The following is a 22,753-nucleotide window of genomic DNA, read 5'->3' as shown; positions in this document are numbered from 1 at the left end:
TGACCGGGCTGGATGTTAGTATGGATGGGTTCTTCGGCAGACGGGGCTGTCCCTGATGTCTGAAATTGACATGTCTCTTGAGAAAAAGGCATGTTTGCCATCCACGTGTGGAACGGGCTGTGAGAACTCTTCTTGGTATCCAATTGGCAGATAGTGCCTTCATGTTTTTGTGTGTACCATCTTTTTAAAATTGAAATATTTTGTGGTGTGGACTTTTTATGTTTTACCGGAATTTTTCGGGATTTTTGTCACTGACTAAAGGTTGAACTAGATTGACTACTCATTGTGATATTTTTAAAACTTTAATGAAACTTGTTTTGATTTTTTTTCCCCAATGAATGTTTTGGCAGGGGGGGGGGGGAGGTTGCAGTTGAAATTATTTTGGGAATATATATAGTTGAATTTACACTTGTTAATCTTTCCCTGTTAAAATGTATCTGTAATTCTTTTCCACTGGGCAGATCACTCCATAAATTTTTCAATGGCTTGCATCAACTTGTTCTTAGTTCCTCAAACTTCGAGTTGTTTCATCCGCGTTAGCAGGCGAGTCCAACAGTATTTCTGGCTGCTCTAATGGTAAACGTGATAGATGTAGACGTGATAGAGGCACACTTCTAGATTTACTTTCTATTTGTCAATCAGAATAATGTTTTATGGCATTATTCTGAAGAATTTTAATGTTACTGAGGAAGTTAATAATAATTAATACATAAATTTATAAAATCCAGACTAACATTTGTTTATTAAAACTTGTATAAAATATGGGAATAAAAAGTGCTGGAAATGAAAACACAATTGTTCAACGAATTTGTCTTCTCTCTTTTTTTTTTTAAAGAAAACCCTGGGGCTTCAAGTCATTAACAGCTATCCATTCATGTAATTGTCACTTTCACTTGCTAAATGGCTATCGGTGAGAAGAAAGAATCTTCCTTAGGAGGTCTTGTATTAGGGGTAGTCTTTTTCTACCCACCACCCCTGTGTTCACTTAAGTGGGCTAAAATCGGGCAGGCTCAGATCTAAGCTACAAAGCCGGCTTCGGCCAGACTAGATCCAAAGGAGTCAAAGTAGTGTTTTAGTTAACTTGTAAGAACACAGACGGTTTGATGTAACATAAGAACACGGGTGGCATACTTGTACCCCAGCATTTTTTAAAGCTTAACTATCAATTTTTGAAGATTTTCCTATTTTATACAATGCCTAGTAATGTTATATTAGGAGCAAAAATGTCATTGAATGAACAAACGAAGAGTTAAAATGAATACTGTCACAATATAGGAATAAATGATGATAATGTTTAATTTACGAATTTCCCGAACATAAAATATTAAAAAAAATTAATGTATACATACAAATGATATTTTAGTTTTGAGACAACTCGTTGTAACTTGTTGAACAATCATTGCAGCTCTCACAATTGTACTTTATTATTTTTATATGCTTTTTGCATACAAAATTGGAACATTCACGTGTGGTTTCTATGAAAAATAATCAAAAAGAACAAGGGAAGAAAGCAACTTTCGACATTAAACACAAGTACGTCACTTAAGACTTTGGAAAAAGGGTAAATAATGGCCAGGTGTTGGTCGAGTGACTTCTCTGAAATTCCTAGCTGCTTTCTCGCTGAGTGGCATACTCAGTACGCCGTCCCTGTTCTTAAAGAGTAAGAACACCCTGTACTTAGTATTATGAACGGTTTTGGGACTAGTGATAAGGCACAGCTTAAACTGGCCACTTTGAAGTGTTTTTATCACCAAAATAATTTTTGATGAAAATTGCACTCATTTATAGAATGAGATATTCTAAAAAACATTCATGCATCGGAATAATATAAGGCTATTTCATAAAACTAATTTGAAATTGTTATTTATTATTTTGTGCAGAAATGAATATGTAGTTTTAATTTATTTTCTCATTTCAAATTTTTTATTTATATTGCTATCAAAAATATCTTTAAAAAACATTTAGTGTGACATATTTGCATGCTCATGTATTGAATTGATCTAAGTAACACCTTTGCTAAAATAATAAAAATAAAAAAATATTTGGGTTAAAAGAGAAATTTATATATATATATATATATATATATATATATATAAATTTCTCTAACTAATCTCTAAATCAAACCTAAATCAAACCTAAAACTAAAAGCAGGGGGTTTCGCCTCAACTAATTAGGAAAACAAGTTCCGATAATTAGCCATCCACCCCCTGCTTTTAGTTTTAGGTTTGAGCTTTTAGTTATTGTTTATAGTTTAGCACAGTGGTTGGAAGTAGCGCGCTACAAGTAGCGACGCTACTGTAGTAGCTACATTTTTTAGTAGTTTGTAGTGTAGCGCACTACTTTTGAAAAAAAGTAGAGTAGCGAGTAGTTCACTACAAAAAAAAGTAGTTTGTAGCGATTTCTAAAAACTACTTTTAAATAAAGTTTCCAAAAAAATAAAAATAAAATAAATAAATAAAAAGAAAGAAAGAAAGAAATTAAAAACGAGGATTCAAAAAACCTGACTGATGCAAGTCTTACGCGAGTAAAACTTGCATCAACCAGATTCGTAAGTCTCTGAAAAATACAAGCTGACATCAGACATATTTTGACGCCATATGTTCTATCTGTTAGACGCCATTAGTTTGTTTGGCATCGAAATGTTCACATTTCCCTAATTTTTTCCTTCAGCAGAGCATGGCTTAGAAAGAAAAGAATAATAGATAACTGTCAAGTAGTACTCCGTTTGTGTTTTCTGTCAGAATAGCAGAGAATGTCCCGTGGATGAACATTTTAGATATCAATGAGATTATTGAGCCAATATCCTCCTAATGTGGAAATTACTGTAAATGTTATAGAAGAGGATGACAGGGAACTGCCCTCTGGCCGGCTAACAATAAATATTACAGTGTCATAGAAATGTATAATAACGGAAATGTTTCCGTTTCGTGCAAATATGCCTGTTAAAGAAAAGGTATTAATGTCTTCCACATTTACACTGAAATCTCAACTTACGCTAGGGATGCGACTCCCCACTTAGGTTGAAATTTCGCGTTCAGAAAAAGAGAATTTATACGATTTTTTTTAAAGAACATACCAATTACTGTAGACATTTGTAAACATTCCTCAAACTATTTTAACTCATTTCATAACTTCATTTTTCCCAATTTAAACGTAGAGAACTGAAATTTTATTGTACTAAAAGAAAAAGCTGTGTTATTCAATAAAAATACGGCTAGGGTGCACAAAATCAATAGGAGAGAATGGCATAAAACAGCGTTTCTTAATTTCTTTTATTAGTGGAACCCTTTTTAATGCTCACTTTTTTCGTGGAGCCCCTGGTGTTTCAATAGTTTGCAGCCAGTATTCTGTTTCGGAGAATGCCCCGTTCTTACCTCAAAGAGACTATCACATTAACTATTTGCCATTAAATCGCTAATGAAATACATTTAACTATAGAGCATTTTAATTATTTGAATGATTGCTAATTACTATTTCTTATTGCAAAATACCAGTACACTCCTATTTGTGATTCTGATAAATACTCAGAAATTTTAAAAGGGACAAATATCCTCAGAATTTATGCATGTTGTATGATTGAAATATCTTCTTAATTAGGAAAAGAAATATAGATGTACTTTACCTACAAAAGTGTTAATAATTCACTGAAATGTACGTAGAAAAAGTTTTTAAACTTAAAAATTTTTAAATATCTCTTATTTTTTAACATTTTTTTATTTATTTACAAATTAGAGTTTTTGATGTCACTGTGTGTTCCCTCAGACAGAACTAGAGTAGCTGTATATATAGGGGCCTTAGACAGAACTAAACCATTTAGACCCTCGTGACCAGAACTCCTCCTTAAATTGGTCATCACTCGTTAAATGCTTAAATCGTCCTTTCCACTGCTGCCCTAGATACTTTTCACTCCAGAATCTCCCGTACCTGCCACTATTAGTGGCTTAACCAGTTGCATGGAACCCTGAAGACAGCTCTGAATTTTGGAACCAGACCGGTAACCGAGCAATCTCTGGTCCAGCACCCCCAGAGGTATCGTTTCACTTGGAAGACTTTGTGACACGAGCATATTTAACGTCTCTCAGTCACCTTCACCATTAATGAAGACTGTGGATCTTCGACCAGCGAGTATCGAACCCGGGAACCTCCGGTCACCGATATGCCTTACCGATCAGGCCACCACGGCCTTGCCATAGATACTGGGAGAACGGCTAGTATCAAGGGCAAAATATTTGAAATTGATGTCAAAAATCGTAATTTATGGCAATATTTGGTAATGTTGTAGGAGAGAGATTTGGGGCGCGTTCCAAAAATTTGTTCACCATTGAAGTCACTTTTAAACTATTTTCGGGGATATTAGGGAGTTAATAGCTTCTTCCGAAACTTTTTCAAAATTGAAGATTTTAACACCCAGTTTTATGTTATCTTTGGGGACATTAGCTGAAAAATAGGCGTTTTGGGATTGATCTCGATAAAATTTCGAAGTTAAAACCTTAAAGATACTATTTCATGCTATTTTTGATCAAAAATTTGCATTATTTTAGGCGGGAAATAAACTTGTTCTCATAGTGGCTATTCCAGATGAGTAATAATGCTTAGATTAGTTGCGAAAGTGACAATTAAATGTATTTTTTGAAAAGGCGTTATTTTTGTCGACTTTTTAAGTGACAAATTTAAAAGGTGCAGGAAGAAAATATACAAATCTCATGGAACCCCTGAGAGAGCTCCGTGGAACCCTGAGACTCCGCGGAACACAATTTAAGAAACGCTGGCATAAAATAAAACAGTACAGTACGTATTAAAATGAAACACTACAATAGTACAGTACAGTAGACACAGTAATTCGACGCACTTTTCAGTCGTTCAAGAATATCGAATTTTTTTTTTATTTCTTTAGTTGTCCGCAACTTTCTATTATTCCTTTTAAAACGAGAGAAAAACAGCCCGCTTATGTGAAATAATGTTTCATCAACTTCATTTTAAGAATGAAAAAGATGCGGAGTGACGATTTGTAAATTAACAAAGGGATGTTTTGACTAGTGGGGTACTTTTGCTTTCAGTGATGCTAAAAGGGAAGTTGATTCACGAAACTAATATGTAGTACCCACTAAAGAAGGTGATACTTAAGCCTTGCGATTCCCTTCCGAAAATTTTCGTGTTACGGGGTGAGGAATTCGCGTTAGCTCCAAAACTCGTTAGCTCGCTATTCAGCCATTTCGTGGTAGTCGACACTTGCACATTGAAGTAAAATAAGCATTCTTAGTTATGTTTCATATTTTGGATATTTATTAATATTAGATTATAAATACTGGTACTGTTTGGGATATTTTTAGAATTTCTTTTTTTTAACTGATTGAGTGTTGATGTATCAACAAAACAAAAGTCAATCATTAAATATTGTAAGTTTTCAAGATCATTTGGTAAAATTGAAAAATGCTCTTATTTCATTTTATTAGTTACGTAAGAAAGGAGATGGTGTCCAGGTCCGGACCCCTAGCTTGAAACTCAAAATCAATTAACTAGTTTTTACAAAAAATATAAGTGCCTGTAAAATTAACTTCTATAGTGAAAATTTAAGTTTTTCTCATTCGTTTAAAGATGGTTTTAACCGTCTAAATCAATTTTATGTACATATATGTATGTCTATATAAAATTTTAACCAAATTATGACTGCATACTGCATCTATTAAATTTTCAAGTAGCCGAGTTGCACTTCTTAAATGAAATATTCACTGTCAGGAAAGGATTAAAAACTTGAAAGTTGAATTCCTTCAACTTTTTAAATCCTTTCTTGTATCGAATATTTGTCGTAAAAATCGTAAAAAATGTTTGGAATGACCAATTCGCTTGGTAAAGGAATGAAACAATAAATATATAATTATTAGTAATATTTCATTTTCAAACGAGTCAATTTATTAACCTAAACCAGTTTTTTAATTTTTTCGTTCAATCCTCAAACGGTGTGTATGTGTATGCTTTTTATTTATTTATTTTTTAAAAAGTAGCGAAGTAGCGACTACTTTTCAAAAGTAGTTTGTAGTTGCTACATTTTGAAAAAAGTAGTTGTAGTTGTAGTTAACTACATTTGTAGTAAAGTAGTTGTAGTTGTAGTTCGCTACAAAAAAAAAGTAGTTTTTCCAACCACTGGTTTAGCATGTGGTGCATTTGCCCAGTGTTACTCTATATTGCATGTACTGGAGCTTAAACATTCTCTTTTAGTTCATAGTTAAAAAATGTTGGTCTTTTGACCATATTTAATGAATCCTCCACGGCTGATGAGCTATGGATTCATACTTTGTCTTTTCCTATTTAATAGCTATTTGCAATTTTCCTTTTTATCATCATTATTTTTATACTTTGTTTAATATTTGGAATTTGGCTTGCTTATTTTATATTTACTTGGCTTTTTAGTTTTGCTGCGTTGCGCATCTATGGGCTTTGGATGTGGTCTTTTCAATATTTTTCACTTTTATTATAATCATATATATATATATATATATATATATATATATATATATATATATATATATATATAAATTCTGAGTTTTGACCTTCAGAATCTGGTAGCCTTAATAAAAGTATGTTTCCTTGAAGACTAACATGAAGATTTATCAATTTAAATTCAACCAATTTTAATGGCCCAAACTTCATTTTCCTTCAAATTAATGCTATTTGGGGCAACTGTTTCAATGTGACAGTGTAAAAATGTTTTTAGGCCATAACTGTTATGTATATTTTTTCTGGTCTTTTTTTTTCTTTTTATCTATTTTCCATTGGTTGTCCATCCTCTTCTTTGGGGAATTTGATGTGGTCTATAAACCTGATGCCCATCTCTTGTAAAATAAAGTTTTATCCTCGTCCCCCCTCCAGCTTACAATACCACCCAGCATATCAATTGGAATTTCAAAAAGAAAACACAAAAAAATGTAAACTACAAAGAATGCAGGTGTCATAGTTACTACACTCTTATAGTAAATATCCAAGTCATATTTCAACAAGATTTTCAAGTGTATTGCTTTGACTTGTGTGACAGAGATAAGTTTATTGTGATAGATGACATATGTTTTCCTATTTCACTGCACTATTGCTTGTATTTCGTGGTAACTTTGTACAGCCCTATAAGACTCGGGTGGCATCATAATGAGCAACACCGGTCAAAATTAGCTTTTATTATAGAAACCTAAAAGGGGGATGTTTTGACTGTTTTCCAGAGTAGTTTTGAAGATGCATAAATAATTTCAAAAACATATTTTTTTATACTTTAAAATAATATTTTGCTTTAAATGATTCTCTGTTCTCTTTCTTTTAGGAATTAAACATAAAGAATCATTTGCATAAGAAAAAACTGTTACTGGCAATAAAAAGCATGACTTCTTCTCTGCCTAATCTACCCTCTTCTATCAATATGCTGGATTATCATTGGGTAGTTCGATGGCTGGATGATGTTGGTTTGCCTCAATATAAAGATTCTTTCGCTGAAGCCAGAGTAGATGGAAGAGTTCTGCATTGTTTAACAGTTGTAAGTTGTTTTGGTTGTGTTTTGAATGTGTTTAAAATAGCAGATATTACATTTTCAAAGTTTTGTAATAATTTAGAATTTGAAATATTTTAATGTATTTAAAAAAGATATTTTTAATTTGCAGGAAGACCTTTTGTTTCTGAAAGTTTCAAGTCAGTTACATCATACCAGCATCAAGCGTGGAATACAAGTCTTGAGAGAAAAAAGTTTTGACCCTCATTGTTTGGTCAGACGTTCGTTGCCTGATGAAGTATGTTAATTTTCAAGCAGTGAGAGAAATTAATGAAATACTTTTATTAATGTACTTTGTATGTTTCTTGTCCTTATTAGTTTCAGCATTATATGTTGCAAAAGCGCATGCATATCTCTTTGCTTTATGTAATGTTGATTTCATGTAGATATTTCATGTTAATACCTTTAATAGTTGGTACTTAACTTATGAAGAAGAAAAATATTGACAGGTAGAAAAATTATGTAAATTTAGTGTGTGCATTAAAAAGAACTTGTAACTTGAGAACATTTTTAATAGAGATGTGCATGTTTAGTTGCATATGTGCAGATCATATTTAGTACAATGTAATTTTTTCATGACAAATAAGTAAAGCTATCATAAAAGAAAGTGACGACAAACTAATCAAGTAATCATCAAATCAAGTATTCATGAATTTCAACTGAAAATTTTACAAAATCAGGCTAAAAATTCTTAGTCTGAATCTGAAATGTTTAATAACTTTCATATATTGTGAAAAAATTTTGGTTTTTACTAAAGTTTTTAAATATTTTTTATAATTTGTTATTAGCCATCCAAAATGAGCAGTATTAGATACAACAGAAATCTGGGAACAAATGTTTTCTTACTCCTCTTGAATATGTACCTGTTTTATTTCTGTTTTTTCAAACATGTAGCACTTTTCAGAGTTTTTATGTCCAGGTCAGTTTCACCTCTGTAAAATACTATTGATAAAAGCAAAACAAGCACAGAAGTTGACTATCTCAAGCTATTTGCATGATTTTCAAAATTCATGTAGGAGAAAGGCATGGGGAAGTGAAAATGATGGTCATTCCAGCTTAGTTGAATGTCTGTGACTGTGACCTTTGTTGCAGCCAGATTCTGCTTACTAGGCTTTTTTTGTTGCTAGGAGCTATTATATATCATATCTACTAGTGCTTTTCTTTTTAAGGGGAAACTTTCCTTTGTTTTCACTCATCTTGTGCCTTTCTCATTAACCATATTCTATAAATTAATGATGTAATCTATTTCACTTTAGATTCTCGAAAATACAAGGTAATTGGGGTGCACGCCACACTAGATTACTAGAAACTCGCATTATCCGGAAAATCCTACAGATTAAAATTTTACACTTTTTAAATCACATACGAAGCAGAATCTTTTACACCCTTGTTCAACGAAAAAGAAGTAATGCCTTCATGAAAAATTTATCACTGAAATTTCAACATATATTATCTTTTAATTACCTCTAAACAAATTTTGCCTTTTTTGTCACAATGGTTGTATATATGGGATCAAACTTGTAGGCATCCAGACATACATTTTGACAGTCCCCAAATTTATTTCAATGAGTTTTCTTTCTGTACTTGTGAGCATATGTTTGTATCTTGCATAACACAAAAGCAATTACTTGTGGAACGTTTAAATTTTTTTATGTACAAGTCACACTCGCCATCAAGTTGTGAACCTTCTGTTTTCAGGCTTCAATCTGGAATTCCAATAGGAACGTTTACACCTTCTTCGTGGCAATCAATGTTAGTTTATACATTAATTTCACGTATCAGGCTTATATCTCCAAGACATCTCTCAATCCATATTTTTTAGTCAATGAATATTCCGTTCCCCTTAGGTAGAGTTTTTGACATCAACCTCTCAATATATCTTTACAGACCTGCCAACTCTCCCGTTTTTCACGGGAAACTCCCGTTTTTTACTCCATTCTCCCGGTTGTACGTTTGAGTATACATTTCTCCCGTTTTTTTTGCTCTTTTTGGGTTTTTTTCTTTTTTTTTAAATTAAACTTAATTTTCTTCCTTAAAATAGTTACTCACAGCCCTAATAGATAGCGTGGCTAGCAGAGCAAACCCGCACTGCTCAGTGAGCTCACGTTCGACGAGCACGACCGGTTAGTTAATCACGTGACAGCTAATGATCACATGCTCCAATCAACCAATCAACTGCTTAGAATGGTAACGGATGCGGTAACCGGTTGATCATAGAACGCTGCGGTTAGTAACCGGTTACTTACCGGTCGACCGGTGAGGTTCGTCGAAGGCAAATGTGAGCGGCAAACATTCGATGGGTGCGTTCGGAGTGTCGACCGAAATGCTTCCGGCGATGGTTTCAGACGCATGCTAACTGCGCCGCGTGTTTTCATCTTGTTCCTTGATCTACGGCGTGCGTTGTAGTTTAACATTCATCTTTAGCGATGTCTGAAAAAATGAAATATCTACAAACTTATAAGAGCTATCATACGAGTGAATTCTCTTTCATGAAAAAATCAAATAAATACTTGTTATAACAGTGTTTTTTACTTATTATAGCATCGTTTAAAATCTCCCTTTTTCTCCCTTAAAGCTTTGACTGGATCTCCCGTTTTTTCTTTTCATAAGGTTGGCAAGTCTGTCTTTATAGTTTTTATTGTATGTAGTTAAATAAGTTTCACAGTATCTAAAGATTTCTGTTTTCAGATTTTATTTAATTACAACCATTTTTTAGCAACCAAGAAAGGTAAATGAAAATATAAAGTAAGCTCCTCAAACTAAGCTGAAACTCGAACTTTCAAGACTCTACTGCATTCTCAAAATGCTCACCTGTCATGGAAATTTTATACAGGCCTTTTAGAACTTTTTTGTTTATTAATGTTCTTATAGTGGGGCGGAATCCACACTTCCAGTGATCACATGATGGTAGAATAATCAAGAGAGTGTTGTTTGATTTTTCAGCACAGGGCTTTACAAATTCAGCAATTTTTTGAGCAAGGTAGACCCTACAGTTTATGAATTATCTATTCTCGACTGTTTATGCAAGATATTTTTCATCTTGTTCTTTTTTTTTGGAGGGAGGAGGGGAGCAGCAGCAACTTTTTATTGGATACTATTTTTTGCATTTCTTTTCTAGAAATTGTTTTACTTTTAATTTATGAGTGATTCTTGTAACGAGTATTAAAGTTGATTAATTTTCCTTTGTTTTATTTTCAGTACCTTAATTTAATTTTTTGTTACTGTTTGTTAAAGAAAGTGGATAGTCCTGTAACCCTGCCTGAAGGGGTTGATACCTTGCATCAGGCCGGGCCGTTCTGATTTTTTGCTGAGTTGTTTATGATATTGATCCAATAAATAATCCAAGTTTGTGACCTCAAGAGAAAAACACAACCTACTGAAAAGACAAAAATACTGTGAAATTTTAGACTTCTGTGTAGTTTTCTCCAATTTTGACCCAAAATGACTAATTTTTCAATAATAACTAATCTGAACGCTTCTCAAGTAGATTAAATTTGCTACAATATGAATCTAGATTCTAAAACTATCCCTTTAGACCCTTTAACTTCCAAGATAAAGCCTTATGGAATGTAAGTTTTTTTTTTTTTTTTTTTTTTCCAAACTTGTCAATTTCTAGACATTCCTCAAAATCAGTAACGGGCACTAAACTGAATAATTGGTTACCACATTAACTTTATCGATGTATCTGTTAAGGTAGGCAAACACCCTAAATATTTTTTTCTTCAATATTCATTGCACCTTTCTGAAACTTTATATGATTATTGAACATTACATAATTAACACATTTTGACTGCTTATTTGTTGAAAATAAAAAAGTTTCCATGTTTTTTTTTAAATATATTTTTAGCAAAAAAACTACCTTTTCTTAACACTTCCAGTGCATTCATTTTTTCATAATTTTAAAAACTTTTTGTGTCTCTTTGTGAGACACTAGAGAGTGATATGACCCTCCAATTTGAAAATAATTAACTAAAAACAGGTTTTATGGGTAATTGTTTGAAAATTTCCCCCAAAAAATGTGCTTTCTGCCCCCTAAGATTAATTGATCATTATTTCAAAACCACATAATGCATGTACAATAACTTTTCAAGGATTATATCTCAGTAATTTGTTCAATTACCGTGTTTGCAAAGTTTCAAATCTTTAAAGTTAATACAACTTTCGCTAGAGCTGTTGGCGTAAATAAAAACTTGAAAACATGGTTAAGAGAAAATTAAGAAAGAAATAGTAAATTTCAGTTAAGAGCAGTGCATTTGAGTTTAGAAATTTTTTTCTAGTTTTCTCATTAACTCGTTGATTTAAAAAACAAATGTGGATTTAGAAAGAAGAACACTAGGGCTCTCTAAATTTCTCAAAATTGATTTTTTGTGAAAATTAGTGTTTGCCTACCTTAAATCTTGTTCTATTTATCATACACTGGTGGACAAAATTAAGAGATGGGAGGCATTTTCCCAAACAATTGGAGAAATACTGGATTAACGAAATTTGTTATGGATATAATTGCAATGTATGGATATGACAATATTGTGTGCAAAGCGAAAATTAAAGTGCCATTCATTGGCAAGAGTTATTGCCAACAGTCCAATGTGGACTGAACTTCATGAAGGAAATATGGCAATGAAAGTGAGGCATGTATGGTGTGTAGTCACCTCTGACAGATGGACAGCATGCACAATGAGTATGAATGCTATTAATAAGCAGAAATGAAAATCTTCCTCAGATCCGCGATTTTCGTCTTTTTGTATTTTTTTCTTTTCCTGGCCGCCAAGCATTTTCAAGTGATCAATCGCAATTGCCCTTTTCGGATTTTTGCTGATTCACGTGTTCTTTCTAAGGTAGAAAGAAGAAAGGAACTTTGTTTCATGGGTGGGGTGGAAAAGAGGCTCGAGAATGACATAGAAAGCGTCAGCGTTTATGCATTTCAAAATCCAATTGCATCCGCTTTGATAACACTTGCTTATTTTTGTCTACTATGCCATCCTATCACTGAAACCTTTATAACTTTTTGTAGACTATTATTTTCAACCCTGCTTGTATGTATTTTATTTTTTGCTGAAGACTTGTACGATCATTGTTATGCCACGCCCATTTCACGGCCACTTTCTGGCGATCATGCAAATACCCCCTCACCTCGCTTCTGCCCCGACCTTCCCATTAGGATTCTTGCTCAGGCACACGTTCTTTCTTGAGTTGAAAGAAGTAAAGAACTTTTTGTTGTTGGTGAAGAGGGTGAAATAGGAGTGGAGGGGGAAATGCTGGAGAGTGACGGTGGGTGCAATAGTTAGATGTAGCTTTTGAAATTAGATTGCATCCGCTTCTGTAACATTCTCTCATTTTTATCTGCTATGCCATTGTACTGCTTAGACATTAATACCTTTTTGTAGACTAATATTTTCAGCCCTTCTTATACTTTATTTGTTTGTTTTTTTATGAAGATTGCCATGCTCATTCAAAAATGTTTATCCTATTCCATCTGCGTTAACTTTAGTCAACATCATTCTTCAAATCTAGTTTTAATGCTTATCAGGTTTACCAAAGATATAGCTCTTGAAGATCTTAATAAATTCAAATTTATTTTAATTATACTGAGCTACTTTATTATGACAAACATGTAAATATAGGAAATTAAAAATGCTTATATTCTCCAATCATGACATTGTGTTTAAAACTTTATCAATTTAAAAATAATCATTTTTATGTTAGTGCTTAAAATGACCATTAAAGCTCAAAAAGTTTTAGATTGGGTTTAGTTTTTTAATGATTTTTATAGAATATCCCAGCTGCTCCACAAAATTTCAAAATACTCCTCAGATTGTTTCTCCAAGGTTAGCCACACTGATAATGTCTTTTTGTAATTATGGTGTCCAAAGATTCAGCTTGTATTAAGTGTTTAATTATATGGAAGTTTTATAGCATTAGGTGTCACATTATAAAGTTTTAATTTCACCTAATTAGTGGGCTATGAGAAATTGAAAGTGGTAAATAGAATTGATATATCTGTTAAAATCTTAAATAAATGCAAGCTTATTTTATTTATTCATTTGTTAGCATTTCTACTAGTAAAAAAAAAAAAAAAAAAACATTTATCTTTTAATATTTAAAAGACAGTATAGTATCAATATAATTTTGCGTAATGTAAAGTATATCTATATACAGTGCCGCCCAAATTATTAGACTAAAGAGTTTTTTTTTTCTTTTGTGTTTTGTACACTATTTGTACTAAAATACTATTTATGTTACTGTTAAAGTACAGTACATACTGTACACTGATTATTACGTTATTTTAGCATAATTTAATGTTTGCAGGTGGCAGCACTGTCTTTTTATTAGTGTGTTCTGTTATATTTAGGTAATTAGTGAGTATGTGTATGTGAGTATATATAATAGTGAGTATAAACAATTTTTTACCTCCTTTTTAAAAAAGTTAAGAAATGGTGTAAACCTTGTGAAAAGTATGACAAAAAGACTTAAAATACTCAAGAACAAGGGAATGCATACTAAATATTAGATAATTTTTTCACTGTTCGTTAATTTGTCTATAGTTATGTAATCAATAAAGAATTTGCTTTTAAAACAGTCTTAGTCTAATAATTTAGCCAGCACTATATATATATATATATATATATATATATATATATATATATAGTGCTGGCTAAATTATTTTATATATATATATATATATATATATATATATATATATATATTCAAATTTAAAGTCTCGCAATTTTTCCTCTTTTTTGACTTTGGGCTTTTTTTATCTCTGCAATAAGAGTTAAGGAATGTTTGTGGAAGACCCTCCCACTCTTCCACCAGAGCAGTTTTTAACTGCAGAATGGTTCTGGGGGGGGGGTGCTCCTCAACTAGGACAGTCCTATGTAATTGGGCATCTATAAAAACAAATTCAAGACCAACAGCACCCCTGAAGAGACACCGGGTTGTAGGATCCCTTGCCTGTACCTTTGGGAATTCACGGAACCAGTGTCAAGCACATTGAGTGGTGTGTGGGCATCTTGCATGATCCTTGCACAAACCATCACTCCTCCACCAGCATAATGGTCCCTTTCCATGATGATACTAGGATGGCATTGTGTCCCAGGTTCCTTCCATATAAATATTTGCCGCAAATCAGGTTGTAGACTGAATCTGTCATCTGTGAAAAGAACATTAGCCTTTTGGAGCTGTGTCCAGTATTTGTGCTGTCTGCACCATTGTACATGCTCTCTTTTGTGGGAGGGAGGGAGAGGGATGCAAATGGTGGACTTCCCGGCATGCAACCCTTTTTCACCGAGCCTCCGGGCAACTGTCTTTGTTGAAACTGTTTCTATGGCAGCAGCGAGGTCTCTAGACAGTTGTATTGCTGTAGATGTCCTCTGGTGCTTGATTAAACTACTAATACTGGTCTTCATTGGGCATTGTTGCTCTTGGACGACCTTGTCTTGGTCTTCTGGACACTGTCCTATAGTATTTAAATTGACTCCACAAATTCGAAACTGCGCTTGGAGTTACACCAAATTCCCTAGCAACCTGAGTTTGGGACTGTTCTGCCTCAAAACTACCCACAATTCTTCACATCATACCTTCGTCTAAATTTTGGTTTTCAGTCATTTAACCTAAAAATCAACAAAAAACAACAAGATTATTCAAGAAATACAATACAAATTGCTACTGTGTTAGAGTGGAATGAGCTGAGAAGCTGCCTGCAGCGCCCACAAGAATACGTAAACTCATCTCAGCGACACCAGCGCCATAGTGCCATCAAATGGCAATCAACTGTCCAGGTTTTATGTGATATTTTCTGAGAAATATGTGAAAATGCCTTCCATCTCTTGATTTTGTCCACCAGTGCAGTTCAAGCTTTTCATTTTCTATTTTAACATCCCATCATGTTACGCACAAAGCAAGAGGAAGAAATGAGAAACATGAAAATTAGAGGTGGAGAGAGAATCTGCTAGGGGCCCTCAAATGTCTTCAAACCTACTAAAATGTAATAAGGAGAGGGGGGAAGCTGTTCCAATAAAAGAGTCAAAATTCATTCAAAAGAACAAAACATTGGTAAAATTTGCAAGATTCGGAAAAAATATAAAAAATTTAACGGCTTTGTCTAAGAAACTATTGCGTCTAAAGAAACAATTCTAGATTCATATTGTAGCAAATTTTGTCTACTTTGAAAGCTTTCATAGTAAAACTTGTCGTTTAAGGTTGAAATCGAGAAAACTACAGTGAAGTGTAAAATTTCACGTTCTATACTCAGACTTGGATTGTTTATTGACCAATATCATAAACATACTGGCAACAAATCGAAACTTCCGAATCTGACTCTAGGGCTGATGTACATGGTTACTGGACTAGAAGTAGTTACCTCAAATTTCTCTATTCTTTGCAGATCAAACCATATTCCCCTGATGTAGTAGCTCTCTGGAGTAATCACAGAGTTATGGAATGGTTACGAACAGTTGATTTATCTGAGTATGCGCCTAATTTACGAGGAAGTGGTGTTCATGGAGCACTTATCGTAAGAATTCCGATGTTATACATATTTTTCTCAGTGTCTACTGAAATAACATAGACTTGTAAATTTTTCGATAATCTCAGGGTGGCGACAGATCAGGGAAATCAGGGAGATCAGGGAAAAGTCAGGGAACTTAATCAGGGAAATATCAGGGAATTTTGAAAAAATAACAAACAATCAGGGAAAATTGATTTTATGAAGAAAAAAAAATTTTTTTTTTGCTTTGCAAAATTAAGTGTCCTAATTCTCTACGCAATTTCCGGCAATTATCTGTTCAAAAAAAAAAGTTAAAATTAATGAGGTGCGATTATACACTGCCGCATATTTGTGCATCTTTTTTCCTCAACGTCAAAGTATTGCATCTTACTTATTAACCACAGGATGCAAGATTGCTTCTGTGTCTGTAAAGTTGTTTATTTTACCTAGGTTGAAGTTTGCTTTCACGCTTTCAATACTACGTAAAATAAACAACCCTACAGGCAAAGAGGAAACCGTCATTAATGCCTTAAGCGTACTGGAATCAAGATTTCAAGAAGAACTCTTTGTTTTTTGAATTAATACTGATAAAAGCTTAAAAGTTATTACTTCTTCGCGTTTTTAATGTAATTACTAAAATTGAACATTGAATCAAAAAAACTTTGTTTTTTTGCCGTTATACTATTTGCTGTCACCACAGATTAGAAATAGAAAGGTTTTCTTTTTCAGGCTTAAATGATTCTTTTATTTTAAAACCATTCTTTTATATATTTTGAAATTAACCAATTGTTTTTCCCCCCTTACAATTTAAAGCTGTTTGTTACAAAAGCAACCTGAATTTTTTTTCGATACAAACTGAAATCATTTGAAATAACTTGTGCACTTATGTAAATATCTTTATTTTTTTATTGTTAAAATGCTGTAACCATTCATTAAAATCTATGTTCTTGATTAGAGAAAAGCTCCCTATGAATGGATGTCAAAAGGTTTCATCTGTTTTGCCTAAATATGTCAATTAGTTATATAAGAATAACTACATTACTTCTATTCTTTTACTATTACTTGTTATTCTTGCAACAATTATTGTACTGTTTGAAAACTTAGTTCAAAATAATTTCAATTACTTTATAGTTCTATCATAAATACACATGTTTTTAAGAGTGACTTTAATAGTTTCTAAAAATTCTTATGCCAAGTGGTTACTGGAAGTAAAGTTTTTTTTTTTTTAATTTTATATAAATTTCCATATAGAAAAATTTATTATACTCTTTTGTAAGGTTTTTTTCCAAACAAATTGACTTGATATGTTTTTTTAAACATTTTATTAAAAAAAACAGCATCTTTTTAAAATTATATCTTTAGTTCAACAACTTTACACAACTTAAAAACGTATAAAATACTGCGTTTTGTACAAACATACAATGAATTTCAAGTAGAGCAAAGAAAGGAAACCATTATCATTGGTAACGTAAATCAGGGAAATTTGGTGAACCTAATCAGGGAAAAGTCAGGGAACTTTTTTTCACAGTTCCTGTCGCCACCCTGTCAATTTTTAATTTATGTGTTATTAGATTTTATTGAAGATCAGATTCTGACTTTATAATATGAATTTTAATTTAAACAAGGATGAGTGGTTGGAAGTAGCGCACTACAAGTAGCAACACTACTGTAGTAGCTACATTTTTTAGTAGTTTGTAGCGTTTTCTGGAAACTACTTTTAAATGTTAAAAAAATTCAAGGTTCAAACAAATTTGGCTATCGCAAATTTTACACAAGTACATCAGCGAATTCAATGATAAATAATACTCATAAGAAACACAAGCTGACCTCAGGCATATCATTTTGTCTCCATACATTCTGTTTGATGCCATTAGTTTGTTTGCCACCGTAATTCTCACATTTCACAAATATTTGTATTGAATAGAGCTTGACTTACAAAGAAAAGTATATGAATTAGCAATAACCGTCAATTTAGTTACTCTTTTCTGGTTGCGGAGAATGTCCCGTGGATGAACGTATTTCATTTCAAAGAGATTGTTGTTCCAATACTGTAAAAGCACTATTTTTGGGAAAATGAAGATAGTCGAGATTTTGAGAGGTGGAAATTTTATGAATTTTATATGAACAGACCGAAAGTTGAAAAACAAAAATATTTCATGCAGCTTAATTTTTCGTAATTACTACGGGCACGCAAAAACTAAAGTCTGGCGAAAAGTGCTTTTTGAGTATTTACCAAATAAAGAAGCTACAGTAAATGTTATAGAACAGAATGATATTGAATTGCCCTGTCCCACTTACTATAAATATGAGCATTACAGTGATAAGAGTATGGTAATGAACATTTTTGGAATAAAAAAAAATACATAATAGATAATTCTTAGTAATATTCCATGTCAGATGAGCTAATTTATCAATCTAAACCTTGTTTCGTTAAATCCTCTTACGGTGTGTGTAGTAGTAGGGGGTCCCAAAAATCAAAAGTTGATATTTCAAGTCGCACACCCTCTTATATTTTTTCTTTTACGTGAAAAGAACTGCCAAAATATAAATATATATTTATGTATATATAATTTTTTTTTTTTTTTTTTTTTTTTGAACAACGGCAGCCAGTGCGGACTTCTATCTGAAAGTGTGAACCAGCACTTGTAATGCTAGGCTAAATTAAAAAATAATTTTTAGAAATTCAAAATTTCTTTTGATAAAATGTTGCCTGTATACCTCACATGCTGTACAAAAACATTTATTCAAATAAAAAAACATTTATGTATCCCACACTTGGCTTAAAATTTATAATTTTTTTCAAAAAGTGGATTTTTTTTAAACCGTATTTTTAAAAATGTAAAGTAAATTTCACTAAATTATCAAGCTGAAAAATATAAACAGCAGTTTATATTTTTCAGCTTGATAAAGTAGATCATTAGCGTGAAATGAAAATTTTAGCTCTCCAGCAATATTTAAGTCTCCCACAAAGTACTCTAATATATGGACTTTTTCAAGATCAAGTTAAATTTTTCATTTTAAATATACTATTTTTATTATTTATTTACAAATATTAATCTGAAAATGTGTTCACTATCATTTTTGAACTTGATATTTTATTTAAATTTATATATAATGGTTTTAAGGATAGATAAAAATCAATATTTTTGAAAACAATTATAAATTTTTGGCCAACCTATATCTAAATGCTTTTTTTAATTTGAATAAATGATTTTGGGGTACATTGGAGTCCCCAAAGCAGAATACAACTAAATTTGCGACGTAGGTCGCAGAACAGATTCCTGAGCTGCAGAACAATTCTGTTCAAATGAGAGAGGAAAACTCAAATTTTCTGCAGAATTCTACAGATTTGTGTGAAATTTCTGCAGATTTTTCTGCAAATATCTTCCAACTCAAGAGAGAATTTTGCACAAATTCTGCAGATTTCTTTAAATTAGAAGAAAATTTAAAACCCTCAGAAATTAGGATAATTTGGCGGAAAGCTAGTAAAAAATGTTGTATTCGATAAGTCAGCAGCGGGAACTTTAGATTTTCTTTGAACTTAATGAAATCTGCAGAATTTGTGCAACATTCTATCTTGAGCTGGAAAATATTTGTAGAAAATCGGCATTTTCCGCAGATTTTCTGCAGAAATTTCGTATTTCAAATCTGAAAAGTTTCTGATTTTTCTAGCGTTTTTGCTTCTCTTTTTCCTTATTTTTCCCAACCGATTTTCATCCACTGCAATTTCCACCATAAACGTATGTTTTGGAAACATGCCAACATTGAAACACGTCAACCGCCGAAAATTGCGTGTCTTGTCTAAGATTTCAATCCTTTTCCATCCTGAAAATATTTCAATTATTTAGAAAATTTTGAAGTTTTTTATTATATGCTACCCTATCTTGACTCATTTTGTTTAATACTTTAATAATTTATTTATTTATTAACATTATTTTAATTGCTCTTTCATGCCATGTGAAATTAACTTAAAATGTGGTTTGAAACCCTAGATTCGGATTTTTGTAAAACTTTGTTTCTTAGCTTTTTCTATGAATTTTATAAAGCATATGAACTATTTTTGGATAATCTCAATCGGGTTAGGTTCTACAGAAATGCATAGCAACAGTAAAGTTTTAAAAAGTGAAAAAAAAAAAAAAAAAAAAAACTCCTGTATGAAACGATTTGGATTTAATGCTCTCAATTTGTGGGAAAGGTCACGTTAGTTGTTTGTGTATACAATGCTTGAAGTATACTTGTAGAACAATTTTGGTCAAATGATTTTACGTTGCAGAACATCGTCAAGTATTCTGCTTTGGGGATTGGAGTGTGGGGAATAAGGGCAATATTTTATCAACAAAAATTTTGAGTTTCTAAAAAGAGGTTTTTTTTTGGGGGGGGTTTTTTTTTTCGTTTTGGCCTAGCATACGAGTACTGGTTTACACTTTCAGATGCAAGTCGGCACTGGTTGCCGTTGTTCATAAAATATGAAACTTTTTTTTTTTCACAATTGTTTTGACATAAGAGGAAAAATATAAAAGGGTTTGAGACTTGAAAAATCAACTTTCATTTTTTTGGGACACCCTCATGTGTAAGCTTTATATTTCCTTATTATTTGAAAAGCAGCGGAGTAGGGACTACATTTCAAAAGTAGTTTGTAGTTCGCTACAAAAAAATGTTGTTTTTCCAACCACTGGATGAGACTATAAGAAAGAATGAGAATACTTAAGGAATGTTTCATTTTAACTAAGCAAGAAATATGTAAAGAAGTACTGACAGAATTTATTACAATATTTTTTAAACTTATAATTTTTTGTACTATGGCACGTAAAAAATATCATTAACAATTTTATTTCATTCAAAGTACAAATGTGTATTTACTATTTCCCGAATAGATTCATGAGCCAAGATTTAATTCAAATTTGCTTGCAACTCTTCTCAACATTCCACCAAACAAAACTCTACTTCGAAGACATCTGGCTACTCATTTTAAGCACATAGTTGGTGATCCATTAATGCAAGTTAAAAGAGAAAAAGAGACAGAAACACCTTTATCACCTAGTGTTAAAGTTAAGGTAATAATTACATATTTCAATGGATGTTTTTCTCTGTAGAATGTTACTGCATTAAATGTTATTACATTATAATACTTTTTCATTAAAATACAATTTTTCTTTCCTTGAAACTTGAATTAAATCATAAAAAATTTTTCTGGTTTGTTTGCATTTGAAATACTCTTTTAACTTTAACTGTTTTTTGATTTAGTCAATTTGTACTAATGTAATTGTCAAACTTGAGTCTTTAGAAATTGATTAGTGAAAATGGAATTTTTCTTTTCTTTAATATAAGTATTTTTACTCTTATGTATTCAATTTTTGTGCTTCCAAATACAGTAGAACTTCATTAATTTGGACTGTTAGAGAATCAAGGTTGTCTCAAGTATCCAGGTTTTCTCAACTAATGAAACTATGGATTAAACAGACTAACGCATAAATTGAGCCAAGATACATAAACAAACCATACACAATAAAAAATGTATATTGAATTCAAGAGAATGAAATATAAAAACACATTGGAGAAAATTACAATAATACAAAATACATTATTGCTCTAATGCCTTTTATTTATACAGTACCGTATTTTCCTGCCTATAATCTGTGGATTATCTGCTAAAATAGCCAAAGTTTATGAGGTGCGGATTATACAAAGCCGCGGATTATCAGTGATTTTTTTTTCCCTTAACACCAACGCATTGAACCTCGATATTTTTACAGTAGGATTCACCGATCGAGACTGTATGCCAACTGAATGTTGTTTATTTTACGAAGCATGCATGTTCTTCTTCGCTGCCTGCCTTTATGTTGGTTATTTTCTGTTGCTTGAATGTTCCTCTTGGCGATTCAGGTCATGTAAGACAAGCAAGATTACAGTGAAATAGGTAGCCATTTGCACAAGATTAGACCATTTGTTCCTTTGTCTTGACTCTTTGCTTTTCAAGTAATTAGCGTACTATAATCAAGATTTCAAGAAGACTCATTATATTTTAGATTATATTTCAGATAAATTTTGATTATACCTTCAAAGTAATTACTTTTTTACGTTTTTAGTTTGGTTACTCAAATGGTATGTGAAATTCAAACTTTATCTTTTTACATCGTAGTTTCCGCGGATTATATGCCGCCGTGAATTATACGAAGCTTTTTTTCCTTCAGATCGATTTTAGGACCTGCGGATTATAGGTTGCCCGTGGATAATACGCAGGAAAATATGGTACATGCATCTGAATGGCTATCCGGATTAAGTAACGTTCTGATTAATGAGGGTTTACTGTGTATTGTATTGCTGGTTAAATTTATACTTTCTTTCACATGGCTAAAACCCTGTACATGAAGCATTTTTGTAGCATCTGCTTATCTTTTTTTTCTTAAATAAATTGTCAAGCAAGTGAAAAGCATTTCATGTAGTAGATAAAATAGAAGGTAGAATTAAGTAAGAGATGAAAAATATGTTAAAATGCACATATTTGCGATTTACTGCAAACACATGTTTCAGGAAAGGAAGGAAATTTTTTTACAGTAAAAAGTGAGCTTATGGATAGAAAGTTTGACAGTTGATGTCATTTCATCCATAAGCCCCCCCCCCCTTTTTTTTTGTCATAAAATAGGGGTTCGTTGTAACCCTGATACAAGTGTGTGCAATTTATTGCAAATTTATATTCTAACCTTATATTTTATTTTTTAATTTTTTTTACAAAGGTGTTA

The 22,753-nt window shown here is 32.1% G+C and overlaps 1 protein-coding gene across 7 annotated transcripts in view; it reads left to right on the top strand.

Moving 5' to 3' along the window:
* The window catches only part of LOC129219382 (liprin-beta-1-like), a 147,100-nt gene that overhangs the window by 108,997 nt on the left and 15,350 nt on the right, over positions 1-22,753 (top strand). For all 7 annotated transcript variants that reach the window (XM_054853767.1, XM_054853766.1, XM_054853764.1 and 4 more), the window contains 4 exons: positions 7,307-7,516; positions 7,641-7,766; positions 15,912-16,040; positions 20,888-21,067. In XM_054853767.1, coding sequence (XP_054709742.1) covers positions 7,307-7,516; positions 7,641-7,766; positions 15,912-16,040; positions 20,888-21,067 — 645 coding nt within the window. The remainder of the gene's footprint in view (positions 1-7,306; positions 7,517-7,640; positions 7,767-15,911; positions 16,041-20,887; positions 21,068-22,753) is intronic.

This window comes from Uloborus diversus, chromosome 3 (assembly GCF_026930045.1).
Source record: "Uloborus diversus isolate 005 chromosome 3, Udiv.v.3.1, whole genome shotgun sequence".
NCBI lineage: Eukaryota > Metazoa > Arthropoda > Arachnida > Araneae > Uloboridae > Uloborus > Uloborus diversus.
Note: the sequence above shows the minus strand (reverse complement) of the source record. Positions and strands in the feature narration are given on the sequence as shown.